The sequence below is a fragment of the Gastrolobium bilobum genome, unplaced genomic scaffold, assembly GCF_033153095.1.
Source record: "Gastrolobium bilobum isolate Gb01-03AN ecotype WA unplaced genomic scaffold, APGP_CSIRO_Gbil_v1 utg16926, whole genome shotgun sequence".
NCBI classification, from domain to species: domain Eukaryota; kingdom Viridiplantae; phylum Streptophyta; class Magnoliopsida; order Fabales; family Fabaceae; genus Gastrolobium; species Gastrolobium bilobum.
Window position 1 is genome coordinate 174,660 of NW_026896421.1, and position 24,704 is coordinate 199,363.

Below are 24,704 nucleotides of genomic sequence, written 5' to 3' on the forward strand. Positions count from 1 at the left end.
GAGCAGGAGCCCTTTCTCATCACCTGTGTTGCTGGTTAAGAAACAAGATGATTCTTGGAGGATGTGTATCGGCTATCGTGCACTGAATAAAATTACAATCAGGGACAGGTTTCCAATTCCAACTATAGATGAGCTCTTGGATGAGTTAAATGGAGCCAGTGTATTTTCCAAGTTGGATTTGCGTAGTGGGTACCATCAATTATGTTGAAACCCGAGGATACCCTCAAAAAAACCTTCCGAACTCACGAAAGGCATTACGAGTTCTTAGTCATGCCTTTTGGTTTGACTAATGCTCCTTCCACCTTCCAAGCAGCCATGAATCACATGTTTAAGCCTTTCTTACGGAGGTTTATTACGGTTTTCTTTGATGATATTCTTATATACAGTGGGTCGATGGAGGAGCACTATGAGCATCTTTCCTTGGCTTTGGGTTGTTTGCAGGAGAACCAGTTCAAGGTGAAACTTAGCAAGTGTGGCTTTGCTTTACCGAAGATTGATTACCTTGGTCATTTGGTATCTGGGCAGGGAGTGCAGGCTGATCCTAGGAAGATTGAAGCTATGACACAGTGGCCACAACCAAGGAATGTGAAGCAAGTGAGGGGGTTTATTGGGCTCACAGGTTATTATAGACGATTTATTAAACAATATGCTGCCATAGCCTCTCCTTTGACTGATTTGCTTAAGAGAGACTCATTTCAATGGAATGCAGAAGCTGAAAAATCATTTGTGGCATTAAAGACTGCCATGACACATACTCCAGTCTTAATTTTACCTGACTTTTCTGTTCCGTTTGTAGTTGACACAGATGCCTCAGCTTTGGGAATAGGAGTTGTCCTTCAACAAAATAATCGGCCAATTGCTTTCTTCAACAAGAAGCTTGGTCCAAGAATGAGAGCAGCTTCCACATATGTCAGAGAGTTATTTGCAGTAACGGAGGCAGTTAAAAAATGGCGTCACTATCTCTTGGGGTCTAAGTTTGTAATTAGAACGGATCATCGCAGCTTGAAGGAGCTATTGACACGAACAGTCCAAACGGTGGAACAACAAAAATACGCTTGCAAGTTGATGGGGTATGATTTTACCATCGAATATAAGCCTAGAGCAGCAAACACTGTGGCAGATTCCTTGTCTCGAAGTCTTGAAGGAGACCAAACAGGTACAATTTTCTCTTTAATTTCAGCAGCTACCTTTCAATTGGTTGATCAAATTAGAGATGAAAACCTGTCTGATTCTGAATTGGTTGAATTGCGGTTGAAATTGCAAAACAATGAATTGGGCCATTCTGAGATATGTGAGGGGGAAGGCATCCTTTATCACAAAAGTCGATTTTTAATTGGATCAAAGTCTGACTTAAGACAGATTATAATGAGGGAGGCACATTCCACACCTATGGGGGGCATGCAGGAATAACCCGCACCCTATTAAGACTCCCAGCTACTTTTTATTGGCATGGCATGAGGAAGGATGTAGAAGAATTTGTTAAACACTGCTCTACTTGTCAGTTAGTAAAATCTGCCACCACTCCTCCATTGGGGTTGCTGCAACCATTGCCTATACCAGAAGGGGTGTTTGAGGATTTGAGCATGGACTTCATCACCGGGTTACCCAATTCTAAAGGGTTTAATGTCATCTTTGTAGTAGTAGATCGGTTAACTAAGTTTGCGCATTTCGGTCCCTTATCTCATCCATATACAGCGGCTAAGGTGGCTGCCTTATTTTGTGACATGGTTGTAAAATTGCATGGATTTCCCCGGACCATTGTTTCAAATAGGGACTCAATTTTTTTGAGCCAATTCTGTTCTCAACTCTTCAAGTGTAGTGGGACAACTTTGAGAGCAAGCACAACCTATCATCCCCAATCGGATGGGCAGACGGAGGTTACAAATCGTTATTTGGAACAATACTTAAGGGCATTTTGTCATTATGAGAATCATAAGTGGGCTTTCTTCTTGGGGTGGGCTGAGTACCACTATAACACTGCTACTCACTCATCCATTGGGATGACTCCATTCCGGGCTCTTTATGGTAAGGTCCCAACTATGATACCTCAATATCCAAGGGGTTCAGTAAGAGTGGAAGCAGTAGATGCTACACTAACCCACTGGGATGAATTATTGAAGAGGCTGAAGAAGCAGTTACAGAGTGCTCAAAGTAGGATGAAAAGTAATGCTGACAAGCATCAGAAGGATGAGACATTTGTTGTTGGTGATCTAGTGTTGGTGAAGCTACAACCTTATAGGCAGATATCAGTGGCATACCGCAAAAATCAGAAGATTAGCAAGAGATACTTTGGGCCTTTTCCCATAGTCAGAGTATTAAGTCCAGTCGCATACATGATTGGACTCCCTGATGGCTGCCCTATCCATCCTTCTTTTCACATATCTTCACTCAAGAGATTCCGTGGAGATGGCTCGATAGTAGCTTTGCCTTTACCAACTGTGAGTAATGACAATCTACCTATTATAGTTCCTATTTCAGTGTTAATGTCACGAGACGTGCAGGCTACAGCTGGTGTCTGTAAGCAGTGGCTAATACAATGGTCACACTCTTTGCCTGAAGATGCCACCTGGGAATTTGAGGATGACCTTATAACATATTACCCAGAATTTTCGCTGCCAAGAATGAACCTTGAGGACGAGGTTCCTACTGAAGAAGAGGCGAATGATACAAGAGGAGATCAGCCCAGACCAAGAAGAGTAGTTGGGGCCCCTGCGTGGGCCAAGGATTACAGCACCTTTTAGTTAGGCCCATTAGTAACAGAAACAATTGCTGAGTTGTTGTTTTGTTTTACGTGTCATGTAGTGGGGTTGGTTAGGTGTATTGGATAATACTGAGTATTAAAGGGAATTGAAGTGTAAATTGAATATTCATTCATTCAGAAATATAGAAACCAATTGTCCTTGTTCTTCTTATTCTCTTTGTGTTCTTGTTATTCCCAAATTGAGTTCCTCTGCAGGGTTCGCGTCCTTTATCAAAATCACAATACATGGCCGATTCAGGAAGAGATATGTAAATAAAAAAATATAAAGAACCAACCCCAAGGGTAGCTTAATTGGTAAATGAGCTTTTAAGAGTTTGCTTGAGTCAGAGGTGAACAATGCACAAATCCACCTAACTATACTAGAAAATTCGACAATAAAATTATATTAATAATTTTATATATCTCTAACAAAAACTCGTTCGCTGAAATCTAGCTGTCTTTGTACCCAATGATTCGAAAGTTATGATAAGAAATAGTGACTATTCTTACTCAAAGAACGGGAGCAGAGAACCTTTGGCGCATGGCCTCATGGTGGGGTAACAGAATCTTGCAATCACAAAAACCTATTTCGATCAAGGAAAAATAACTTACCATTCTTCCAAAATTCCACCCAACTTTAAAACCTAAAATGCAAGGTCATAAGTCATTAGAATTGATCTAATATTAAGAGATTTGAATAATTTACATGAGATTATAGATTCAAACATAAGTATCACCTTGTATAAAAAAATAAAATGCAAGGTCCTATCATAAAAGACAAGTTTTACACGTAAAGTCAAGTCCTTGTACTCATTTGTTAAACGTGGAGGTGTGATAAACAACCTTTTGCAAAAGATGGAGATCATTACTGTTATTTTAAAGCACGTGGATTCATTCTACGCTTCTAACTATTCATCAAGTTGCTTAAATGGAGCTCAATACTGGTGCACAATTAATTACAAGCCACTTTCTTATGGTTTTGTGGAACTTGAGTTTGAACTAATAGCATATATGGGGGATGAATAGGAATGGACTTGGGGTTTGCAAGTAAAACCTGACTTCGATTAATAACGTCATAGGTTTGGGCTCTCCATATAAATCACTAAAGAACATTAAGCGTGTTGGGAATATTAAAAACCAGAATTTAAATTTAATTTGTAAATAAACTTGTGTTTACAATGTTAAACCTAAGAAATGATTTGAATTTTAAAAGTCGAAGAATTTCACTACTGTTGTTTTACAAATTCTATCAAAATTGGCAAGATTTAATGTAATTGATTTGCTTTTAAATTTAATTGCATACATTGACCATATTTATTCTTAAAAAGTAACTTAACAATAAAATAAAATTCATTCAAATCTCGTCTCTTATAATGAGTTTCAAGTATATAATATGATTTATAAATCAAATTAAATTAATTTAAACCAAATCATTTCTTATATTTCTCATTATCAAAATCACAATGTATCAGAAATCAACAGATTAGTCAATAGAACAAATAAAACTAATTACATATAATTTTCATTAATCTCATATGTATGTTCATCCTACAATAAAAAGTCAGTTACAGATGTAATAAATATACAACATATAGGACACTGATAAATTAATAACAATTATATGCAAGATCAGTAAGTATTCTCCAAAACAACGTCAAATTACACTCTGACAAATACATCAAGCAGCCTTTTGGCATACGACAAAACTTCCCGGATTGATAGTAATGCTTTTTGTGCAATTATCAGTTTTATAAATCCCAACAAGTCGATCAGCCAATTCAAACATATTGTTCCTAAGACTGCAGGAAGAATGAACATACCATGGGATTAGACTAATTACGCATATAGATTTACTAATAATAATCTGAGTAAATACATTCTTGAAGTACCAAACCTACCTAATGATTATGAATTGAGCATCCTTGGTCCTGTCTTTCACATAATGCCCGACTATAGATACATTCTTGAAGTCTGCCAAACCATATAGTACATGGAGTTTAGTGTATTGCAAACCTAGATAGCAATTACAATAAAAGAATGTAGCTGTAGAGTTAATAGTAATTACCCAGGGCAGCATCAATTTCATCCATTACATAAAGCGGGGTAGGCTTGTAATGATGAAGAGCAAATACGAGAGCCAATGAGCTAAGAGTCTGCAAAATAAAGAACAAAAATTTATCAATTAATTTTAACTGGGAAAAAGACCAGTGTACATGAAGGCATTTTTATTTTTCCTGCTTGTTTTGCTTAAGAAAACGATTAAGCACAAGCATCATGACGCTTATACATGTTTCAACCAGAAAATAGAAAACTTGCTCATACAAAAAGATTTGCAATGCATGAATTGAGGCCTAATCAAAGGGAAAATCCAAAGGATAAAGACAGATAACCTTTTCACCACCCGATAAATTAGCAATATTTTTCCAGCTTTTCTTTGGTGGTCTGACACTGAACACAACACCTTCAGAGAAAGGATCCAAAGAGTCCACAAGCTCAAGTTCTGCATCACCTCCAAGTGTGATCATCTGCAAATGATAAAAGAGGTAATACATGTTGTAAAGAACCAATTCAACATATATAAAAGAACTTGGTGAGATTACATTAATGGTTTTATATATCTCTAACATGCACCCTCACACGAGAACCCACTGGGTTTAAAGGGTGGACAATGCACAGACACACCTACCTATGTTAAGAAATTCCACAAGAGAAAGTGGGGGGTGGTGCAATCGAACCCGGGACACAAGACTCTAATACTATATAAAGAACCAATTCAACCCAAAATCTTAAGGCGTTGTTAATGATTTTATATGTCTCTAACACATGCTAATGATTACAACCCTATGCAGCACATTGACACAACTGCTGAAATTTTAGGGATTAGATGGAAAAAAGGAGAAAAATAATAATATAGGGAGCACAAATACGATTTACTAATTAGACTCTAAATACATGTAAAAAAACACTGACAAACACCTCCATTCATATTAAACTAAAAAAACACTCCATTAAACCTTTACGAGTAAGGCTAGCAGTAGAGACAATCTTTATACGCAACGTTGCATATTTGCAAAGCTAATTCCCTATTACTAGTATTACAAAATATATATATATATATATATATATATATATATATATATATATATTACTTAGGGTGCACTACAGTTCGGCCTAGTTGGTTTTCAAAATGATTTACATTTCTCAAAACTGCCACTCAATTTGAAACTTAAAAAGCTCTCAGCTTATTAAACTAAACTTAAAAACAGAAACATCAAACATAAACCAATATACAACTTGTAATGAGCTTTACAAACCATGACTTCCAATTACAATTTAAGAAAACGAAAACTGCTGGAAAGAAGGAACAGCAGATACGAATGATGCATCTAAGGAAAAATAGGTATTGCTGTAAAAAAGAACAAAGGCAATGGAAGAGTAGAAGACACCACTGGAAAGAGGCGCAACGGGAAAGGAATGGCACCACTAAGACAGAAATTCATAAACAATAACGTCAGTATGACTCATACTTGAAAAAGGGTATTATGATATATTTTAGAATTGTGAAATAATATGATACAAAGAGGTCTCTATTTATAGAGACCAAAAAACCCTAATTCTTGACCTAATGGGCTTGGCCCAATACAACAAATACTAATAATAATAAAAGACCTAATATTTACAACACTCCCCCTCAAGCTGAGGAATAGATATTTATCATTCCCAGCTTGCTAGTAAATTCTTGAAATCTATCTGAAGGAAGTCCCTTTGTCAATAGATCAGCTAATTGACGCCCAGTGGGAATGTATGGAGTGGTAATCAACCCGCTATCAAGTTTCTCTTTGATGAAATGGCGGTCGACCTCAATATGTTTAGTCCGATCATGTTGAACTGGATTATGAGCTATACAAATAGCGGACTTATTATCACATAGCAGCTTCATAGGTCCCTCACATTTTATTTTGAGATCATCAAGTACAATTTTCAGCCACAGTAACTCACAAATGCCTTGAGCCATAGCTCGAAATTCAGCTTCTGCACTTGATCTGGCAACCACATCTTGTTTCTTACTTCTCCATGTCACCAAGTTACCGCAAAGAAACATGCAATAACCAGTGGTAGAACGACGGTCAGTCACGGATCCAGCATAATCAGCATCAGTGTAGACTTCTAAAGAGAGATTACCATCACGTCGGAATAACAATCCTTTACCAGGAGTAGCTTTAAGATACTGAAGAATTCTCTCTACTGCCTGCATGTGTTTCTCCTTTGGATCGTGCATAAACTGACTGACAACACTAACAGCATAAGCTAGGTCTGGCCTAGTATGAGCCAGATATATCAATTTTCCAACTAGCCGTTGATATTGTCCTTTATCAACTGGAGGACTCTCCTCTTCAAAGCCTATCTTGTGATTCTGGTCAATAGGAGTATTAGAGGGTTTACACCCGAGCTTCCCTGCTTCTTTGAGAAGATCCAAAACATATTTCCTCTGACTGATAAAAATTCCTTTGCTTGAATGAGCTACTTCTATCCCTAGGAAATATCTTAGTTTCCCAAGGTCTTTGACTTCGAACTCAGAGGCAAGTCATGTCTGCAGAATCTGTCTCTCCACAAAATCATCACCTGTGATAATAATATCATCAACATATACAAGGAGCACAGTAAGCTTCCCATTTTGGGAGTGCTTGAAGAAAAGAGTGTGATCTCCTTGACTCTGTCTATATCCTAAGGTCATCATAACCTTAGTAAACCTTCCAAACCAAGCACGAGGTGACTGTTTCAATCCATATAAGGCCTTTTTTAATCGACAAACTTTATTTTCCCCCTTCACAGAATCAAAATCAGGCGGGATTTCCATGTAGACTTCTTCTTCTAACTCACCATTGAGGAAAGCATTTTTCACATCAAATTGATTTATATCCCAATTGTAATGGGCAGCAAGGGACAACAAGATTCTTACTGTATTCATCTTTGCAACTGGAGCAAAGGTTTCTTAATAATCAATGCCATAGGTTTGAGTGTAACCTTTGGCGACTAAACGAGCCTTGTATCTCTCAAGAGTGCCATCAGAATTATATTTCAGGGCATAAACCCATCTGCACCCTACTGCTTTTTTTTCCGTTGGGTCTATCAATAACCTCCCATGTTTTATTTTTCTCCAACGCATTCATCTCCTCTTGCATGGCTTGAGCCCAATTCCCATCTTTCAAAGCTTCATGTACTGATTTTGGGATTGAAGTAGAATCTAGTGCTGAAACAAAGCTTTTGTGCTGCACAGAAAGATTAGCAGAGGAAACAAAATGGGAGATAGGGTATTGAGTACAAGAGGGACAGGAAGAACAAGTTTTCTTGGAACAAGATCTTTTTCCTTTTCTTAAAGCAATGGGTAAATCATCTGAAGCAGTAGTAATGGGTAAGTCATCAGAAACAGTAGTAATGGGTAAGTCATCAGACGTATTAACATCATGATCAGAAATATGAGATTCAGGATTTACCAGTGGTTCAGACGATTGAGGTTGTTGTTGAGGCAATGTGGGCTGTTTCCTTCTTTGATATACCAATTCAGGTGTCACAATCTTCCGTATCTCTGGTGTATTTGATGTATCAGTCATAGGAGGATCAGTCACAGGAGGATCAGACATAGACACATTAGGAACAGGAACAAGAGGAAGAGACACTGACACAGGTGAAGAAGTAGACACTGAAGATTCAAAGAAGGAAGGTGATGAGTCTTCTGGTGAATTATTCTCCCCCTGAAGATGAGGACCTTGGAAAAAGGACTCAGATTCCTGAAATGTAACATCCATAGAAACAAAAAATTTCCGACTTCCAGGGTGATAGCACTTGTAGCCCTTCTTATCAGGAGCATAACCAAGGAAGACACATTTAAGAGCCCTAGGATCCAACTTACTGCGATGCTGTTTATGAATATGAACAAAGACAACACACCCAAACACTCGAGGAGGAAGACTTTGAAAAGTTGGAACAGAAGGAAAAAAAGAAGTCATGGAGTGAATAGGACTTACATGATCGAGAACCCGAGTGGGTAGACGATTGATCAAGAACGCTGCAGTAAGAATGGCATCTCCCCAATAGCATTTAGGTACATGTGTTTGAAACAATAAGGCACGAGCAACTTCAAGAAGGTGACGATTTTTCCTTTCAGCAACCCCATTTTGTTGAGGGGTGTCTACACAAGTAAGTTCATGAATCATACCTTGATTTTGTATAAATTGGGAAAAAGAGTGATTGACATATTCAGTACCATTATCTGTCCTTAGTCTTTTGATATTTTTACAAAATTGAGTCTCAATCATTTTATAAAATTGAAAGAACAGTTGTGGTACCTCAGACTTTTCACGCATTAAGTAAACCCAAGTGACACGAGTGTAATCATCAATAAAAGAAACAAACCATTTATTTCCAGAAGAATGAGGCACCTTAGAAGGACCCCAAACATCAGAATGAATAAGATCAAAAGGTTCAACACTCTTAGTAATACTAGAAGGAAAAGACACACGATGATGCTTAGCAAATTCACAAACATCACAATGAAAAGACTCAACAGACTTAGACAAAAACAATGACGGGAATAAAGATTTGAGTAAACTAAATGGAGGATGACCTAAACGCTTATGATGCAGCCAAATTAAAGAATCAGCAGTTGATTGACCATGAGACATGAATGTGTGATCTATTACTTTATTTGCGGGAGATTGTGACACCAGATAGTACAACCCACCTTGCTCTTTAGCACTACCAATCGTCTTCCCTGTGGCAAGATCCTGAAAAACACAATGGGTAGGGAAGAAGGTTACAGTACAATTCAAATCTTTTGTAATTTTGTGAATAGAAAGAAGATTCGTGGAGAGTTTAGGAACATGAAGAACATCCTTAAGATGTAAGGACTGCTGTAAGTTTATGTCACCAGAACCCGCAACTGATGTATGTGAGCCATCAGCTATGGATATTGTATGAGTTCCAATGGTAGGATGATAAGAAATAAAGGAGTCAGCACAACAAGCCATATGATCAGTAGCACCAGAATCAACAACCCAAGAATGTTTAAAATCATTACATGAAGAAATGAAAGAATGAGTTTTGGAGCTCATACCAGTCATAGCCAAAGCACTAGTATCAGATGGCTTACTCAGATAATCAAGAATGGTTCGGAGTCGTTCCAACTCATCTGGACGAAATGCAGATTGGGTCTCATTAGGTGCATGGGTTATTTCAGAAGAAGTAAAATGCGCTTGACCACGCATACTTGCCATCTTTTCTAAGACAGTTTGCTTTCCATAAAGGCGAAAGCATAAATCCTTGATATGACCTGTTCTTTTACAATAAGAACACCATCGATCATTTCTCTTAGGTCTAGAAGAGGTACCATCATAAAATTTTGAAAAAGAACTCCTTTGAGAAGAGGCCATACTGCACAGCAAATGGTCAAAGAAAAACTCCAAGAAGCCACAAAATCACAAACAAATACTAAACAACGTCAGATCTGACCGGAACAGTAACACAGCGGCCGAAACAGTAACACAGTGACCGGAACAAATACCAAACAACGTCAGATCTGGTCGGAGGCAAGAAATTGGTGAAAGAACAAACTCCAAGAAGCCAAGAAATTCTGAAAAAAATACCAAACGATGTCCGATCAAAGTAGAGAGCACAGATCCAGAACCGGCTTGGAGAGACGATCAGAACCGTGGTGGTCCGCGGCCGAGAACCACCGTCACGCGCTGTCACGCGCCGGTGAAGCTGGCGGCGCGTGGGATTCACGCGCAGAGACAAGGGCGGCGCGTGGAGGCGCGTCTGACCTCCGATGGTGCTGGGTTTTTCAGGCGAAGGTCGTCCGGCGAGCGCGATGGTTTCTGTGGCTGTTCGGAGTGAAGAATCCACCGGAAAAAGGTTACAATCGCGATGAACAGGTTCTGTACGGTGGTTCTGTACGTTGATTCTGTGAACGTTTGTTTCTGGTTGTGTAATAGACAAGAAAAAGAAAGAGGAACAGTGAAGCAATGGTCTTCTCGGTCCAAGAGGTCCCCGGAAAAAATTTCCGGTGGCGGCTGATGGCAGCGAGAGACGTGAAAAAGAATAGAAAGGTTTCGTAGGCGCGGAAGCAGAGCCCTCTGGATCGAGAGGCTCTGATACCAACTTGAAAAAGGGTATTATGATATATTTTAGAATTGTGAAATAATATGATACAAAGAGGTCTCTATTTATAGAGACCAAAAAACCCTAATTCTTGACCTAATGGGCTTGGCCCATTACAACAAATACTAATAATAATAAAAGACCTAATATTTACAACACTCATTTTTTCCAATGGCTTTAGACAATGCAGACAGTAAAAAATGGTATGTTTTAGAAGCAGCAACTTGCAAGCGCTGGCATGTCGTCGGAAGGAAACACAAATAACAGATGGTGGACGGCAGCAACTAGCTATTTTATGACTAATAATTAAACTCACTCGGAAGCAAATAAATTTAGGGGACTAACACTACATCTACAACAATTTGAAGAAAAAAGGCTAAAAGAGGTCCCAATGAAACCCTTTTTACGAGGATATAGAAAATTGAAAACAAATCTGTCTGCACCACTAGATTCACCCCTTAAAAATTGAAAACATTGTTCAGCACCATTTCATAACCAGGTATACAAACACAATTTTATTGGCATTTTAAGTTATGCCTACACGCTGGTCTAAAGGTCTTACGAAAGGGGATAGAATTTATAACAATTTAAAAGCTCATTAAACAATACTGAAGTACAATTACATGTGTTTGTGTCAGGGGGGAGTCAGAGAGAGAGAACAGATTCCCAAACCTGGTACATTTCCTTCAACTTTAAAGATATGGCATTAAATCCTTCCATAAACTCATCTAATCTGAAATAACACATCCAGCTACATTTTAGCCAAAAATGAAACCACAAAATTAACTCAACAAAAATAGTATAAACACCTCTTCTTTCTCCATTCGTCATACTGCTTTTTTATATCATCCCGCTCCTGAGTGACTGCATTAAGTTCTTCAACTCGCTCATTGTACAGAGATACCTTCTTTCGATATCTGATAATCATAAGAAAGAAGCTTGATTAGTTCAACATCAGAAAGAAAGATAGTCACGGTAACAAATTGGAAAAAACTCATACTCTGAAATTGAATCAAGATTTGGATTCATCTCCTTCAGTTGGGCTTCAAGCAATGCGACCATTTCACAGGCCCTTTTCAGGTCACAAGCAGAATTAAGATGTTCATCGGCCAATGTAGCCTGTAGCTTTTCATGATCCACTAAATCTACCTGGATTCTGTATCCAATTTAAAACCTTATAAGAACTTCAGAATGATAAACACTGTATTCCCAAGCAATTATCTAATGACATACTGTTCGAGATGCTTGCAAATAGATGTTTGCAGCTCATCTAGTTTTTTCTTGTAGCCTTTCCCCTTCATTTCCAATTCTTTGTATGCTTTCTTCATGTCTTTTAATTTGAAGTCAGCATCAACCTTAAAAATAATGACTGCAATGAGAAAACTCCAAATTTTAAGAGACATGAAAAGCAATAAGTTAATAACACAAGAGAAGGACCTCAGATGCACGCAATTCATCCACCGCTTTTTTCATCTTATCGTGCTCAAATTTTGCTTCCTCCAAGACATCCCTATGTTGGTCAATCATCTACACAGTAAAAAAATAAATTATACTTGACCATACAACAACAACCAGGCAGTATACACAACTATAAAAAGGTACAAAGTACCATCCATTTTTAATGCATTTCATTATGTAGGCACAAATTTTATATAACCATAAAAACAAAGACAATAAGAATAACCTCTTGTGTTCTCTTATAATTCTCTTGAACAATAAATGCTTTTTGTTCTATTTCTTTGAAGGTTGATTTTAACTTTTCCTTCTCTTCAATAAGCCGTTCTTTCTCCTTCTTTGACTCCTCAATTCCCTTGGTCAACTTTTTCATCATCTTTTGTCCTGTCTCTATTTGGACCTTGTGACGGTTGATCTCTGAGTTGTTCTTATCAATATCCTAGTAAATAGGAACCATTAGTACAGACACATCATCATATTGAATTGAAAGTTCTTCTCAATAGAACAGATGCTTACAGACTGAATTTTCTGGACCTTCGACTTTTGAGATTTTAATTTTTCACCCCCAGCATTTTCTATATTTCTCTGAAGCTTCAAAGCCTGAAAATGGTTAACGTTAAGTCATGCTAACTGAAGTTAAATAAAGATTATTTTAAACATCCAAACACCTCAATAAATAAAAATAAATGCAAGACCTGTCAAGCAAGCCAACCTTTTCCTTTAGTTGTTTAGATCCATCAGTAAGTCTACTGATCTCCCTTTCTTCTGCAACAATAATCTTATTCAGCTCTTTCAATCTGTCAAGTTCATCCGCCCTTGGTACAGATGCAGCCTCAAGTGAATTAAGTTGCTTTTCAATATAATTATGTTGAGAATTCAAACTTTCAACCTGGAGAGGGGAAAAATAAAAACATTAATGTCCTCTGCCAACAACTCCAATAATAGTACATTTTCAGACGCAGAACTAAGCATTACCTCCTTCTGGCTTTTTGCTAACTCCATTTCCAAAGCAGCAATAGCTTTTTCTGAGGCCTGATATTGTCGCACAGAATCCACAATTCTTTTGCGAATGTCATTCAATTTGTCAGCCAATCCTGACAACTCCCTTTCAGCATTTGCAACAGCTTCTACAGACACACTTGTGGCTCGAATAGACGTCCCCATCTTCCCACCACGGGGCTTACTACCCCCACCACTCATTGTTCCAGATTTTTCAAAGAGTGCACCATCAAGAGTAACAACTCGCCGAAACTCATTGTTTCTACCATATGCTATGCGTGTTGCCTAAAATTTACAGGAGAAAAAAAAATTCTACTTATGTTACGAATTTACTGTTCAAACCTTACGTTATAGATTTTATATTATTGAAAGAAAATGGTAATTATGTTAAGCTTCAAAATTTGATTATTGTGTCCTTACTTCTTAAATAGCCAGATCATAAGCTTTATGTTATGAGCACCCAAAGTTCGAAATTAATCCTTAACAACAAAATTTGCTTATCAGCCACAATTCTAAACCATGGTCGTAATGGTTTTCAAATCTGAAAAATACTGTAATGATTAACCCTGAACATTCATCATCAGAATGGAGTTTTCTGCTACGAAAGTGGAACTGACCTGATCAAGATCCTTAGCAACAACAGTGTTTCTAAGTGCTGCAAAGAAAGCAAGCTTCATTCTTTCATCTTGAACTTTAACTAAATCAAAAAGGCGGGGAACGCCCTCTGGAGTGCTCACGTTCTTTTTTAACATTGGAAGCAGATCAACTTGCTTTTCCTGAATATAGAAAAAAATGATATCTTATATATTTATCAAATAAACGTCAGTTTCAAGTATTATGTGAACCAAAAAAATTAAAAACAAAGCGATCATAAATCACTGAGGAATTGTATTTAATCAAGATTATTATTTTATAAACTGAAACTTGATATAAGCCAGCTTGCTTTCGGTCCCCCCTACTAGGATCTAAATGGCTCCTAGGTGTAGAACTCCCTCTACAAACCTATAAAAATTACTATAAACATTATGTTCTTAAACTCAAGCAGTATAAAACTATCAAAGACCAACTATTCCAAAAAATATGCTGTAAATTGAGGTGCACAAATGGTTTTACAGAATAGAGAACCCGATACTACATCAAGTACCAAATACCTACAAGTTTATGTTTTTTGGCAGAAGAATATTAATGAACAAAATGGTCTTATTCTAATAACAACTTCCATTGCCCACGCCAAGAATGCATAGATCAAGCCAGATCATTAAATATGTCAATCCAACATGTCCCTTCTCAACACATGAATCTTCACTTACATTGTTAAACAAGTTTCCTACTTCAAAATTAATTTGACTCAGTTGCTAAGCTATAATCAGCAGATTAAAGAACCACTGAAGTAAAGCAGAAGTGTCATACTGATGCCAACAGGATTAAGCAAAGTTGGAAAATGAAAGTGCGAAAACAAAAATTAGCAAATAGCAGCTAAAGTGATCAGATTTATTTATGCCATTTAAAATATTAAACACCTATTTAGAGACAGAAACACAAATTGAATATATATATATATATAGGGAAAAACATATATCATTTAAAAGGATATAAGCTTATATCATTTTAGATCCTAACCGTTGATTTCCGTCCATCAACGGTTATAATCTATTGGATCAAACTTAATGGGCCAAATTTATTATTAATTAATTAATAATTTTGACCCAATAGACTATAACGGTTGATGGATGAAAATCAACAGTTAGGATCTAAAATGATATAAGCTTATATCATTTAAAATGACAGATGTTATTCCTATATATATATATATATATATATATATATATATATATATATATATATATATATAGGATCAGGATCATTTTACACTAGTGTAAGTTACACTCTCAATCTTGTCCGTTGATCCCACTTATATCTAAGGGCTCTAATTTTTTGGTAATGTGAGCCATTGGATACAAGTGGATCAATGGTCAAAATTGAGTGTAAGACTTCTAACTCTTACACCAGTGTAAGAATATCCTGCCCCGTATATATATATATATGTGTGTGTGTGTGTGTGAAAGTACAAAATACCAATATCATGAAAGTAGCAACTCCAAGATTCTCTCTACGAAGTAACTCAACGCATGCTTGTGCTGCAGTTGTTGTTTCCACCACAATATAATCAAGACCAGGACATGATGTTGATATCGCAACATCATATTTTCCTGCAGTGATCAATTTTTAAGTTAATATAATAACACACAGTAATCATATACAAAGCAAATAGAGTGGAATATCATTTTAAGATGGATAAAAGATAAATTTAATAGTTTATAATCTAATCTAACATTCATGTGTCTTTGCCTAACAATTTAAGCTTTTGAAAGAGTGGGTTCATATCACAGTACCAGACAAAAGGTACAAAGGTATCACGACATTATCATTTCCCAGCAAACCTTCATCTTCAATGGAAAAGTTCTCCAAGATGATCAGAGCATCTTGGCATCCTCAATCCATGGGGGCTCACGCACTCATTTCCTAATCTCTGCAAATGCTGCAAATCTTACGGCAGCAAAATTGCCCCTGACGGAAAAGGAGTATGATGATTTATGACGAGTTATATGAAAACTCGGCCCAGGGAAGGTATTGAACTCACTGTTTTGGAGCTTCCATTGTATAACATCTGAGATGTTGTTCCAAACTCCTATTGTCAAGCAATGGGTCACCATCAGGTGCAAGCCGCAACCACAAGGTGTTCATATATTCCATCTTATTACAATTTCTTTTTACTTCAGGTGCAAAAAGTATCATAGTTGACGTCCATTTCTATAGAGAAAGACTTATCAGATTCAATTTTCACTCGCAACTTGATTTTGTTAGTCGACAACATCATTGCATTGTCAGAATATTGGGTAGCTAGCAACTAAATGTGGGAGTCTTATGCAAGTCATGATATATCGTTTACTCACAACAATCAATGACAATAATATTTACTTATGATATAAAAGGACTATATAATATTGTATACTGATGTATTATAATTAATTGACTGAATAATGTTATTAGGGATGGTTGAATCAATTTTTCTAACTTGCAACGATCGATAGAAGAGTCTTTACTATTGGCGATGCACGACCCCACACCCAGCTTCCCAGGATTCTAACAATTTGGTGATATTGTCGCCTAAAAGTATCAAGTTGTTAGAGAAAATCGAACTAATAAGGCTTTCCTTATATAAATGGACATCAACAATGACACTATTCTGTACCTGAAGGAGAGGATTTATGATAAGAGGAAATATTTGAACATCATCTGGTTGGTGGCTTGCACTAGATGGGAACTCATTGCTCAACAATCAATGGCTGCAAAATTTGGGAGTCTTAGATAAGCCATGTGTTTATGTGAATCTAAAGAAATAGAAGATCAAATGTAATGGTTGGGATACTGATAAAAACCTTGGAATGCACCACCCCAAAAGCTAGCTCAAAGGGTGGGAGTTTCCAAGATCTTATAAACCCCAAATTAGTTGCCCATACAACCAATGTGAGACTCCAAGTCTCATACCTTGCAAACAGGTCCTAACATTTCACCACGCTCCGCAGCACTGGCGCCCACGCAGGCTGGCTTTGCGCTAGTCTTTTACTAGCCCTAGGCGAACGCTGCAATGCCAGCGTCACCAGCCGCGCCGCTCGATTGCAATTGGGAGACATAGTGGAAGACTCTGATACCATTTGATAAGAACCTTGGAATGCACCACCTCAAAAGCTAGCTCAAAGGGTGGGAGTGTCCAAGACCTTATAAACCCTACATTAGTTGCCCATACAACCAATGTGAGACTCCAAATCTCATTCCTTACAAATGGGTCCTAACAGATACACAAGATATAAATGTGAAGTCTTACATAAGGTAGTGGAGTTAAGGAAACATCAAGAGAAGATTTGCAAAAAGAGTTCTTCCACGAGAATGTGAAGGTTGTGGTAATGGTTATCTTTCACTCACAAGATATTCAAGATGAATAAAAAAATGTTGTTTGAGCAGGTCAAGGTTGAAGAGAATTTGTTAGGATCCAAACCAACCCGAAATATAAGTGCAAGAAATCAAACACCAAATTGTATTAATGAAATTCATTTCAACATGAAATCAGTAACACCGTACAAGTAAATGGAAGTACCCAATGCTGAAATACAGGGAAATTTTAGAAAGAAGAAAACGACAGAAATGAAAGATTAATGAAAATATAGAAAATTAAAGGATAGTCCATTAGCATTTGAGAGGCTCAAGTCTCTCCCTAAGCCCCAGTTCCCAGCCTACATTTTGAGATACCCTCTAATTCTCCTACTCCCCCTTAATATCTTATTATGCAACTGTAAAAGATTCCCAAATCTCATCACACTCAAGTTAGTTACACAAGTCAGCATGCAATGGGGTTGCAAATCCTTTGCAACTCTTACCACAATGCACCTTGGCATCTTATCAGAATGACACCATTAAAATTGAACATCAATTCATTGGTTGAATAAAGGCTCTTGAAGGAGGGGGGGTGTTAGATATAATATAAACCTTCTAGAGATATAAACATGAGCCTTCACCCAACAACATAATCTCTTGAGAGAATTGGTTCATGAAATGGTATGAAAACCTCTATGGTTAAGTGTGCTGAAATCTAGTGTTTGATCCTTGATGCCCCATCTTTCTAATAAAAAGTGGGTTAATGCATTGTCTACCCTTCAAACCCAAGGGACGTGTCAGAAATTCAATATAAAAACCATTTACGTGTCTTTACCTAACACAGCTTAAGTTTTTGGGAGAGTTGGTTCATGACAATTAATAATAAACCAAGAACTAAGAAGCCATAGGTCCAATTTTCCAAGAATTGCAAATATATATTGTATAATGACCTTCTTGTTGACTATATTTCTTGATGGCTAGGGTCTGAGGCCATCTAGCAATAGAATCTTACTGCAAAGACTCAAGAGTGTTGCTGAAAACATGAGATGGATAACACGTCAAATATAGGTTCTCTATTAACTTTTGGAATGTTAAATATTGACTATCGGCACAAGCTATAATGTTTAGATAGTAGAATATTCTTTTTAAATAGTAATTTTGAGGTAGGCAAACTTATACAAGTTTAGGAGACGAGATTGATACCCCCTCCATCAGTTTACTTAAACTCTCAAATAAGAACCAAATAAGGAATGAGCTGATAGACAAACCTAGCTTTTAGACAGTAGTTCTAAACTACCACAATAATTAGGCTTGAGCAAAGCCCTACAAAGACTATTTCATTTTGGTCATATATAATAAGACGTGAGTTCAAAGTACGAAAACAATTTCTTTGCAAATATGTAAAGATAAGGATACGTACAAGGATTGTGCTCACCTCACCCTTGCTAATTGGGGTTTAATTGGGAGGTTTTTTTTTAATAACACATATTCATTGTTGAAATTTAGTAGCAAAAACATATATATTAAAATTAGATTCAATCGACGTCATCCAGAACCAGGTTTTCTAACAGTTCACCCAGCATGAAAGGGTCTAATTTGGAAAATTCAAACGAACTTTATGAAGCCAGAAAATTGCAATCGGAAAATCTCACCATCAATAGCACCTAAATCACCCATGCGACCATATATTCCGTCTATTTGTCTGGTTTCCTTAGCTTTCAAGATTGCCTTCAGAACTGATCCCTGACTCTTCTCAGAATCCAGAACAGACTTCAGTTCTGCAACTTTCTGTCTAGCACCTTGTTCGAGAGGAATCAATGCATCTTGTTCTTTGATACATTCCTTAGAAAAACAACATTCAGATCACCACAAGCTTAAGAATAAAAACGTTGAAGAAAAGGAATTAAGAAGAAAATATTGCCCACTTCTTCCACTTGGTGAGCGTCTGATGCTTCACGCTTGCTCTTTTCTATATCATTCTTAATTAGAGAAATGCTGGCAGTTTTTGATTTAATTGTTTCTGATATGCTTTTCATCTGCTTTTGAGCATCTTTAAGAGCTTCACAAGCACCTTCATGCTGAAAAGAATCAATAATCACCTTCTACTATTAAACATCCTCCAACTTGAAAATATAAATGGATTCTACTCTACATGTGTATGGTAATACATTTTAATTAAGTTCCTCCCCCATGAATCCCAAGCATGAATGTCAGAAAGAAAATTACTATTTCTTTTAAGGGAAGGGGAAACTTTGGTTTGTCTTGCTAGTTTTCTATATATCCCATTTGATAAGTTTAACCTCTTTCTTGTTTTGCTGCATACATGCTTGATCAATGATAGCTGGAAGAATCTAACATAACTTCTATGACTACTCCTAGTAGCTATGTAGACATCCATAAAACGCATAACAAGTATTAAATGATATATGGACACAGAAAATTTGGGTGATCTCACAGCAGAGATGATATCTAAATTCTAATCCCAGCGAAAGGTATTAATAATTCAATAAAATGGAGAGTTATCCCTCCACGGTATCAAAAGTTTATCAGATAACGAGATAAGTAGATCAACCTATAAAAAAACAAGAACATTTTACCTGCTTTGAAACACCAAATTAAAATATTTTTAGCACAAAATGTCTTATATGCTAGGTTAAAAATATACTGCAAAACTGTACAAACTAAAAAGTCCGGACCAAACAAGTTGATTTATATAAGTGTCAAGAGTTTTTGTTCGATTGCCTCCAAAATGGGGAATACAAGAGCTCTTGTGGACAAGCAATGCTTTGTGCCTGTGCTTTTTCAACAGTTATGATTCTATGGAAAATAAGAAAAAAAGCATAAGCTTCCACATCAATCAAAATAGCTCTTTATTAAATTCACAAGCATAACATTCACAAAACAAGTTAATAGAAGAGGGATAATGAATGAGGGGGAATATATAAAAGTACTTACGTCAGCATTCAGTTTACTATGTTCTCAAAGATTCTTCAGATTATATGGTAGCTAAAACTTTAACAGAAATTGTAGCAGCAAAGCTAATTAGAAAGTATCCATCTACGTTTAACGTAGTTTCGGAGCATATATGGAGTTACTAAGATTTATTTGAATATATGCAAAAATTTCCAAGATGAAAAGTTAAAACACTCTTTCAAGTTGAGACTGAGTGAAAGTACTTAAAAATACGAGAAGTCATTTTCACCTTTTCATTTAGAAGCTTAGTCTCAGCAGATGCAACTTCAAGTTTTCCCTTGTGATCAATCAAATCTTTTTCCCAAGGTTCAAGCTCAGCACGAACTTTAGCAAGATCAGAGCGGTATTTCTCGGTTTCAACTGCTTACAAATCAATAACAATTAATTTGACAGGGTCAAAAGAAATTATAAAAAAATACAAGATGGTAGCTAAAAACCCCACTAATATACATAGAATATTAGCTCAACGTGTTCATGGTGTGTAATAATTAAACAAATAGAGACCAGCCTCAACCACCAAAAACACCTCAAAATCAGTATAAAGTATCGCAGACAATGACAATCAGCAAAAGAATTTAGATCTTGAAGCTTAATTGTATACAGCTGACTCAAACAGCCAAAAAAAAAAAACACAGTATATTTTGATATCTATATAAAATCAAGACAGCATCACCACTTCAGGGAAGCCAATTTGATTAAAACTTAAAATCTCCTTCCAATATATTGGAAATGAAAAAAAGACAAGGTTCCACCTTTGGAGCTTTCTGTGATTTCTTCTAAGATTTTCTCCTCATCGAGCAACAACTTTTGCAATTTTGGTATATTGTCCTCAAGTTTTGGTATCAGATCAGTTGAGTCCTCACCCTCCTTTACAAGGGCTTCAAATTTTAACGAATCCTGAAATAGGAACAAATAGATAACGTGTCTCATGCATACATACTTTCAGCTGCAATAAAATATCCTTCTCCTTACCTTTTCCACCTTATCATCCAGCTTCTTAATCTTCTGATTCATGTGCTTAAAATCTTCGCGAAACTTAACATCCTGCCTCTCAAACTCCTTGAACTCTTCCTTACACTTCCTCATATCATTATCTAGCTCCTGTTGCAAGAAAAAGAAAAAAAAAAATGACTACATTACTACCTCATGAGCTTATTGTTAAGCATAAAATGCCTTGCAATGTCATCATGCAAATTGATATCAACTTCAAGACCCATGTCATGCAAACCTCTTGTCTTTTCATATAGTTGTTGTGCTTAGTTTCAAGCTCCTTCAGAGTTTGTTTACTTTCTTGGATTTTGTCCCTGGAATAAGATATCACCAAGTTCTTATGAGGCAAGAATAACAAATGCAACAAATAAAGAGACAAAAGAATTACCAATTGAAATCCAAATTTACCTTTCCGCCTTGAGATTTTCTTCTAGGCTAGCAACATTCCCTTGTAAGTCATCCATTTTTCCACCCGTATCATCAAGAGCCAACTTTGTAGCTTTCTCTTGCCATTTCAACAGAGACAACTCTTTCAGCATGTATGCTTCTGCCTCATTCTTCACGTCCTGTTGCAAAATAACTGTTAGGTGTTGATCAAACATCAAATGTTGAGTACAACCACAAATTTACATACCTCCAAGCTGTCCCTCTCTTTCTCAGATAGCTTAACCATTTGTACCACCCCAGATCTTCTCTCATTCAGGGACTCTAACCTAAAACACCAACAAAATCATTTCAGACATTATAAATTCAATGATAAAATTGAAATGTAAGGGGTTAATTAAACAAAGTACTTATGTGAATTATCCTCCAGGCAGCAGCAGAACTCATAAAGAATAGTTACAAAAAAATGAACCATTAAAAATATGTTTGGACTTGGATTAGCTTATTTTGTGTTCCAAAAACATTATAATCAAAAGCTCCGTCAAAGAGCATTTGGAAAAAAAGAAAAAAAAAACAATTATTTCCACCAAAATAATCAAAATCAAATATGCCTTTAATCTTCCGGGCAAAATCACTTATGAAGCCTTCTCAATATGATTGATAAGTTATTTTGAAAACAAATAAGCTAATCCAAACACACTAAATATTTAATTATAATAAAATCAAATCAAATCAGACAACAATGGCAAAAAGTATATATGCTTTTGTAATGTAGATTGAGAAAGTAGATTGCTCAAAGTCTTTCTGAATTGAAAAGTGCTCACTGTTTATACGATTCATCAATCTTTTCTACATATTTGTTGGTCCCAATGATATCCTCCATATACTCTAGAAAACCTTCATCATGAGGTCCTTGAGCTTTTGGTTTCATAAGTGAAATCTGCTCAACTTCACCCTGATAAGAAACAAATTAAACATCAAGAGATAGACGGGAATGCCTTTGGAAAAACTAAAAAGCATCATATAACAAATACCCAACCTGAAGGATCAGAAATCTGTTATTGTCAAGGTCAACACCTTTCCCTTTTAGTTTCTTGGTAACTTCGGTAAAGTTACTCAGACGATCATTAACATAATACTTAGAGGAGTTATCCCGGAAAGCCACCCTGGTAATCACAAAATCACTTCCTGGAACAGCTTCATATGTTCCATCATCCTGCAACCATTGATAATTTAATTTCTTTTAAGCAAATATGGAAAATAAAGAAAGGGTCAGTCAATAAAACCTTAACTCTTAAAACTCTTAAGTCAATGTAGCATAAAGATCACTTATTACGCAGTTTAACACAACGCGAGATAACATGACAGGAATAACCTATAAAAAGATTAATACATGTCAGCTTCGTGTTTGCAAGTTGAATTTTTACCAACACGAATTTGTGTTGGTAAAACCCTTAACTCTTAAGTCAATGTAGCATAAAGATCACTTATTATGCAGTTTAACACAATGCGAGATAACACGACACGAATTTTTTCGTGTCAATTTTTATCAACACGAATTTGAAAACAACCCGGACACAAATTTCTCGTGCTGTGTTCATATCGCATTAGCGGGCCGTGTTGAAAATTGTAACGTTTAATATATAGCTTAGGAAGATGGGCAAAGCGGTAAATTCCTTTTAAAATAGGGGGCAAAATGATCATTTAGCCAAATATCACCGTTTTAATGTTATAAATTCTAAAAAAAAAGAATGAAACGAAAACAAAATAACATTTTTAAAAATATCCGTAAAAACATACCGAATGAAAAAAAAAGAAAAATTCATACATTAGTTTTCGAAAAACAACATATCATTTCATCTTCTAAGTAAATAACAAAAATTTAAATAAGAAAGGCTACCAAATCAACAATCTCCTCGAAATGAACAGAAACCCCAGCGCTATCCAAATTCTGGTGATTGGTGGAATTGTGGATAAGCTCCGAAACTTTGTTCAGTCGCATCTGCAACAAGTACCGGTTTTCAAATCAAAGAAGCACAATGACAAAAAATAAACAATATTGCAAACACTGGTTAGTTTCTAGAACATTCCAGAATTCACGTACGTACCTGCTTCGCTCGCTTCCCGAACACAAACAGCATCGCATCAATCACATTGCTTTTTCCGCTCCCATTTGGTCCAACCACAGCGGAAAAGCTCTGAAACCAAAACCAATCAACGAAACAGTTTTCAAACGAAGCACTCATCTTTCATTTTGAAGTTCACAAGTGAAGATGAAGCAACTTAACGAGGATTTAAAAAAAATTTCAAAATTAAAATTAAAAAAGAAAATGAGAACCCTAACCTTGTGGAAGGGACCAACGCGTTGTTCGCCAGCGTAGGACTTGAAGTTTCGCATCACCATCTCCTTTATGAAGAGCCTGGGGCGCGTGGATCGTCCACGAGCTGAGTTGGGTACAGACTCGTCCTGCTGCGGTTCCATTGAGTCAACTCGGAAGAGTTTTCGAGCTTTGAACTGTGAAGCGAGGGAGTAAGTGGTGATTGGAATTTAGAAAGAAAAAAAAAACAAAGTAGTGGCTTGGCGGGAAATGGATTTTAGTCGGGCTTTTCAATTTCGAAATAGGCCGGGCCGTGATCTCCATCATCACAATGGGCTTTAACTCAAGTTTTTTTTCTTTTTTTTAAACAATGCTCTTCTTTCTTTTCTTTTTTTGTAAACATAAAAGTAGGTTGTACCTTTGATAATAAAATGAAGGATATAATTTTTTTGGTAAACATAAAAGTAGGTTGTACCTTTGATAATAAAATGAACGATATATATATATATATATATATATATATATATATATATATATATATATATATATATATATATATATATATATATATATATATATATATATATATATATATTGAGATATTTCAATAGGTTCATCGATTCGTGATTAGTCTAATTCGGGGAGGGTCTTGAGATTAAGACTTTAAATCTCTCTCAAAGACAATACTGAAGAGGATCAAACACATGCTCTTACTCCCACCTGTTCAGTTCCCTGACGCCAACAGAGTTATCATC

At 36.4% G+C, this 24,704-nt stretch overlaps 1 protein-coding gene across 1 annotated transcript; it reads right to left on the reverse strand.

Moving 5' to 3' along the window:
• Positions 1-4,340: 4,340 nt before the first annotated feature.
• Positions 4,341-24,113, reverse strand: LOC133299659 (structural maintenance of chromosomes protein 4). Its single transcript, XM_061499141.1, has 28 exons — positions 23,976-24,113; positions 23,740-23,829; positions 23,532-23,633; positions 22,671-22,847; positions 22,456-22,586; positions 21,882-21,960; positions 21,656-21,813; positions 21,486-21,561; positions 21,230-21,358; positions 21,010-21,154; positions 20,487-20,617; positions 19,210-19,362; positions 18,937-19,126; positions 15,428-15,561; positions 13,969-14,127; positions 13,328-13,636; positions 13,065-13,241; positions 12,869-12,952; positions 12,582-12,791; positions 12,335-12,424; positions 12,131-12,252; positions 11,898-12,053; positions 11,707-11,814; positions 11,570-11,630; positions 5,131-5,265; positions 4,806-4,893; positions 4,639-4,711; positions 4,341-4,539 (listed from the first exon to the last, which is right to left on the reverse strand). The coding sequence occupies exons 1-28, from the start codon at positions 24,111-24,113 to the stop codon at positions 4,419-4,421; spliced, it is 3,726 nt and encodes a 1,241-aa protein (XP_061355125.1). The 3' UTR covers positions 4,341-4,418.
• Positions 24,114-24,704: the final 591 nt, after the last annotated feature.

Excerpts from the sequence above, each read along its gene's own strand:
- LOC133299659 (XM_061499141.1), bottom strand. The coding sequence starts at position 24,113 with ATGGAACCGCAGCAGGACGAGTCTGTACCCAACTCAGCTCGTGGACGA. Across the intron at positions 19,363-20,486 it reads CTAAGCTTCTAAATGAAAAG|CATGAAGGTGCTTGTGAAGC; the intron begins GTGAAAATGACT and ends GATTCTTTTCAG. Across the intron at positions 19,127-19,209 it reads ACGCTCACCAAGTGGAAGAA|GAATGTATCAAAGAACAAGA; the intron begins GTGGGCAATATT and ends TGTTTTTCTAAG.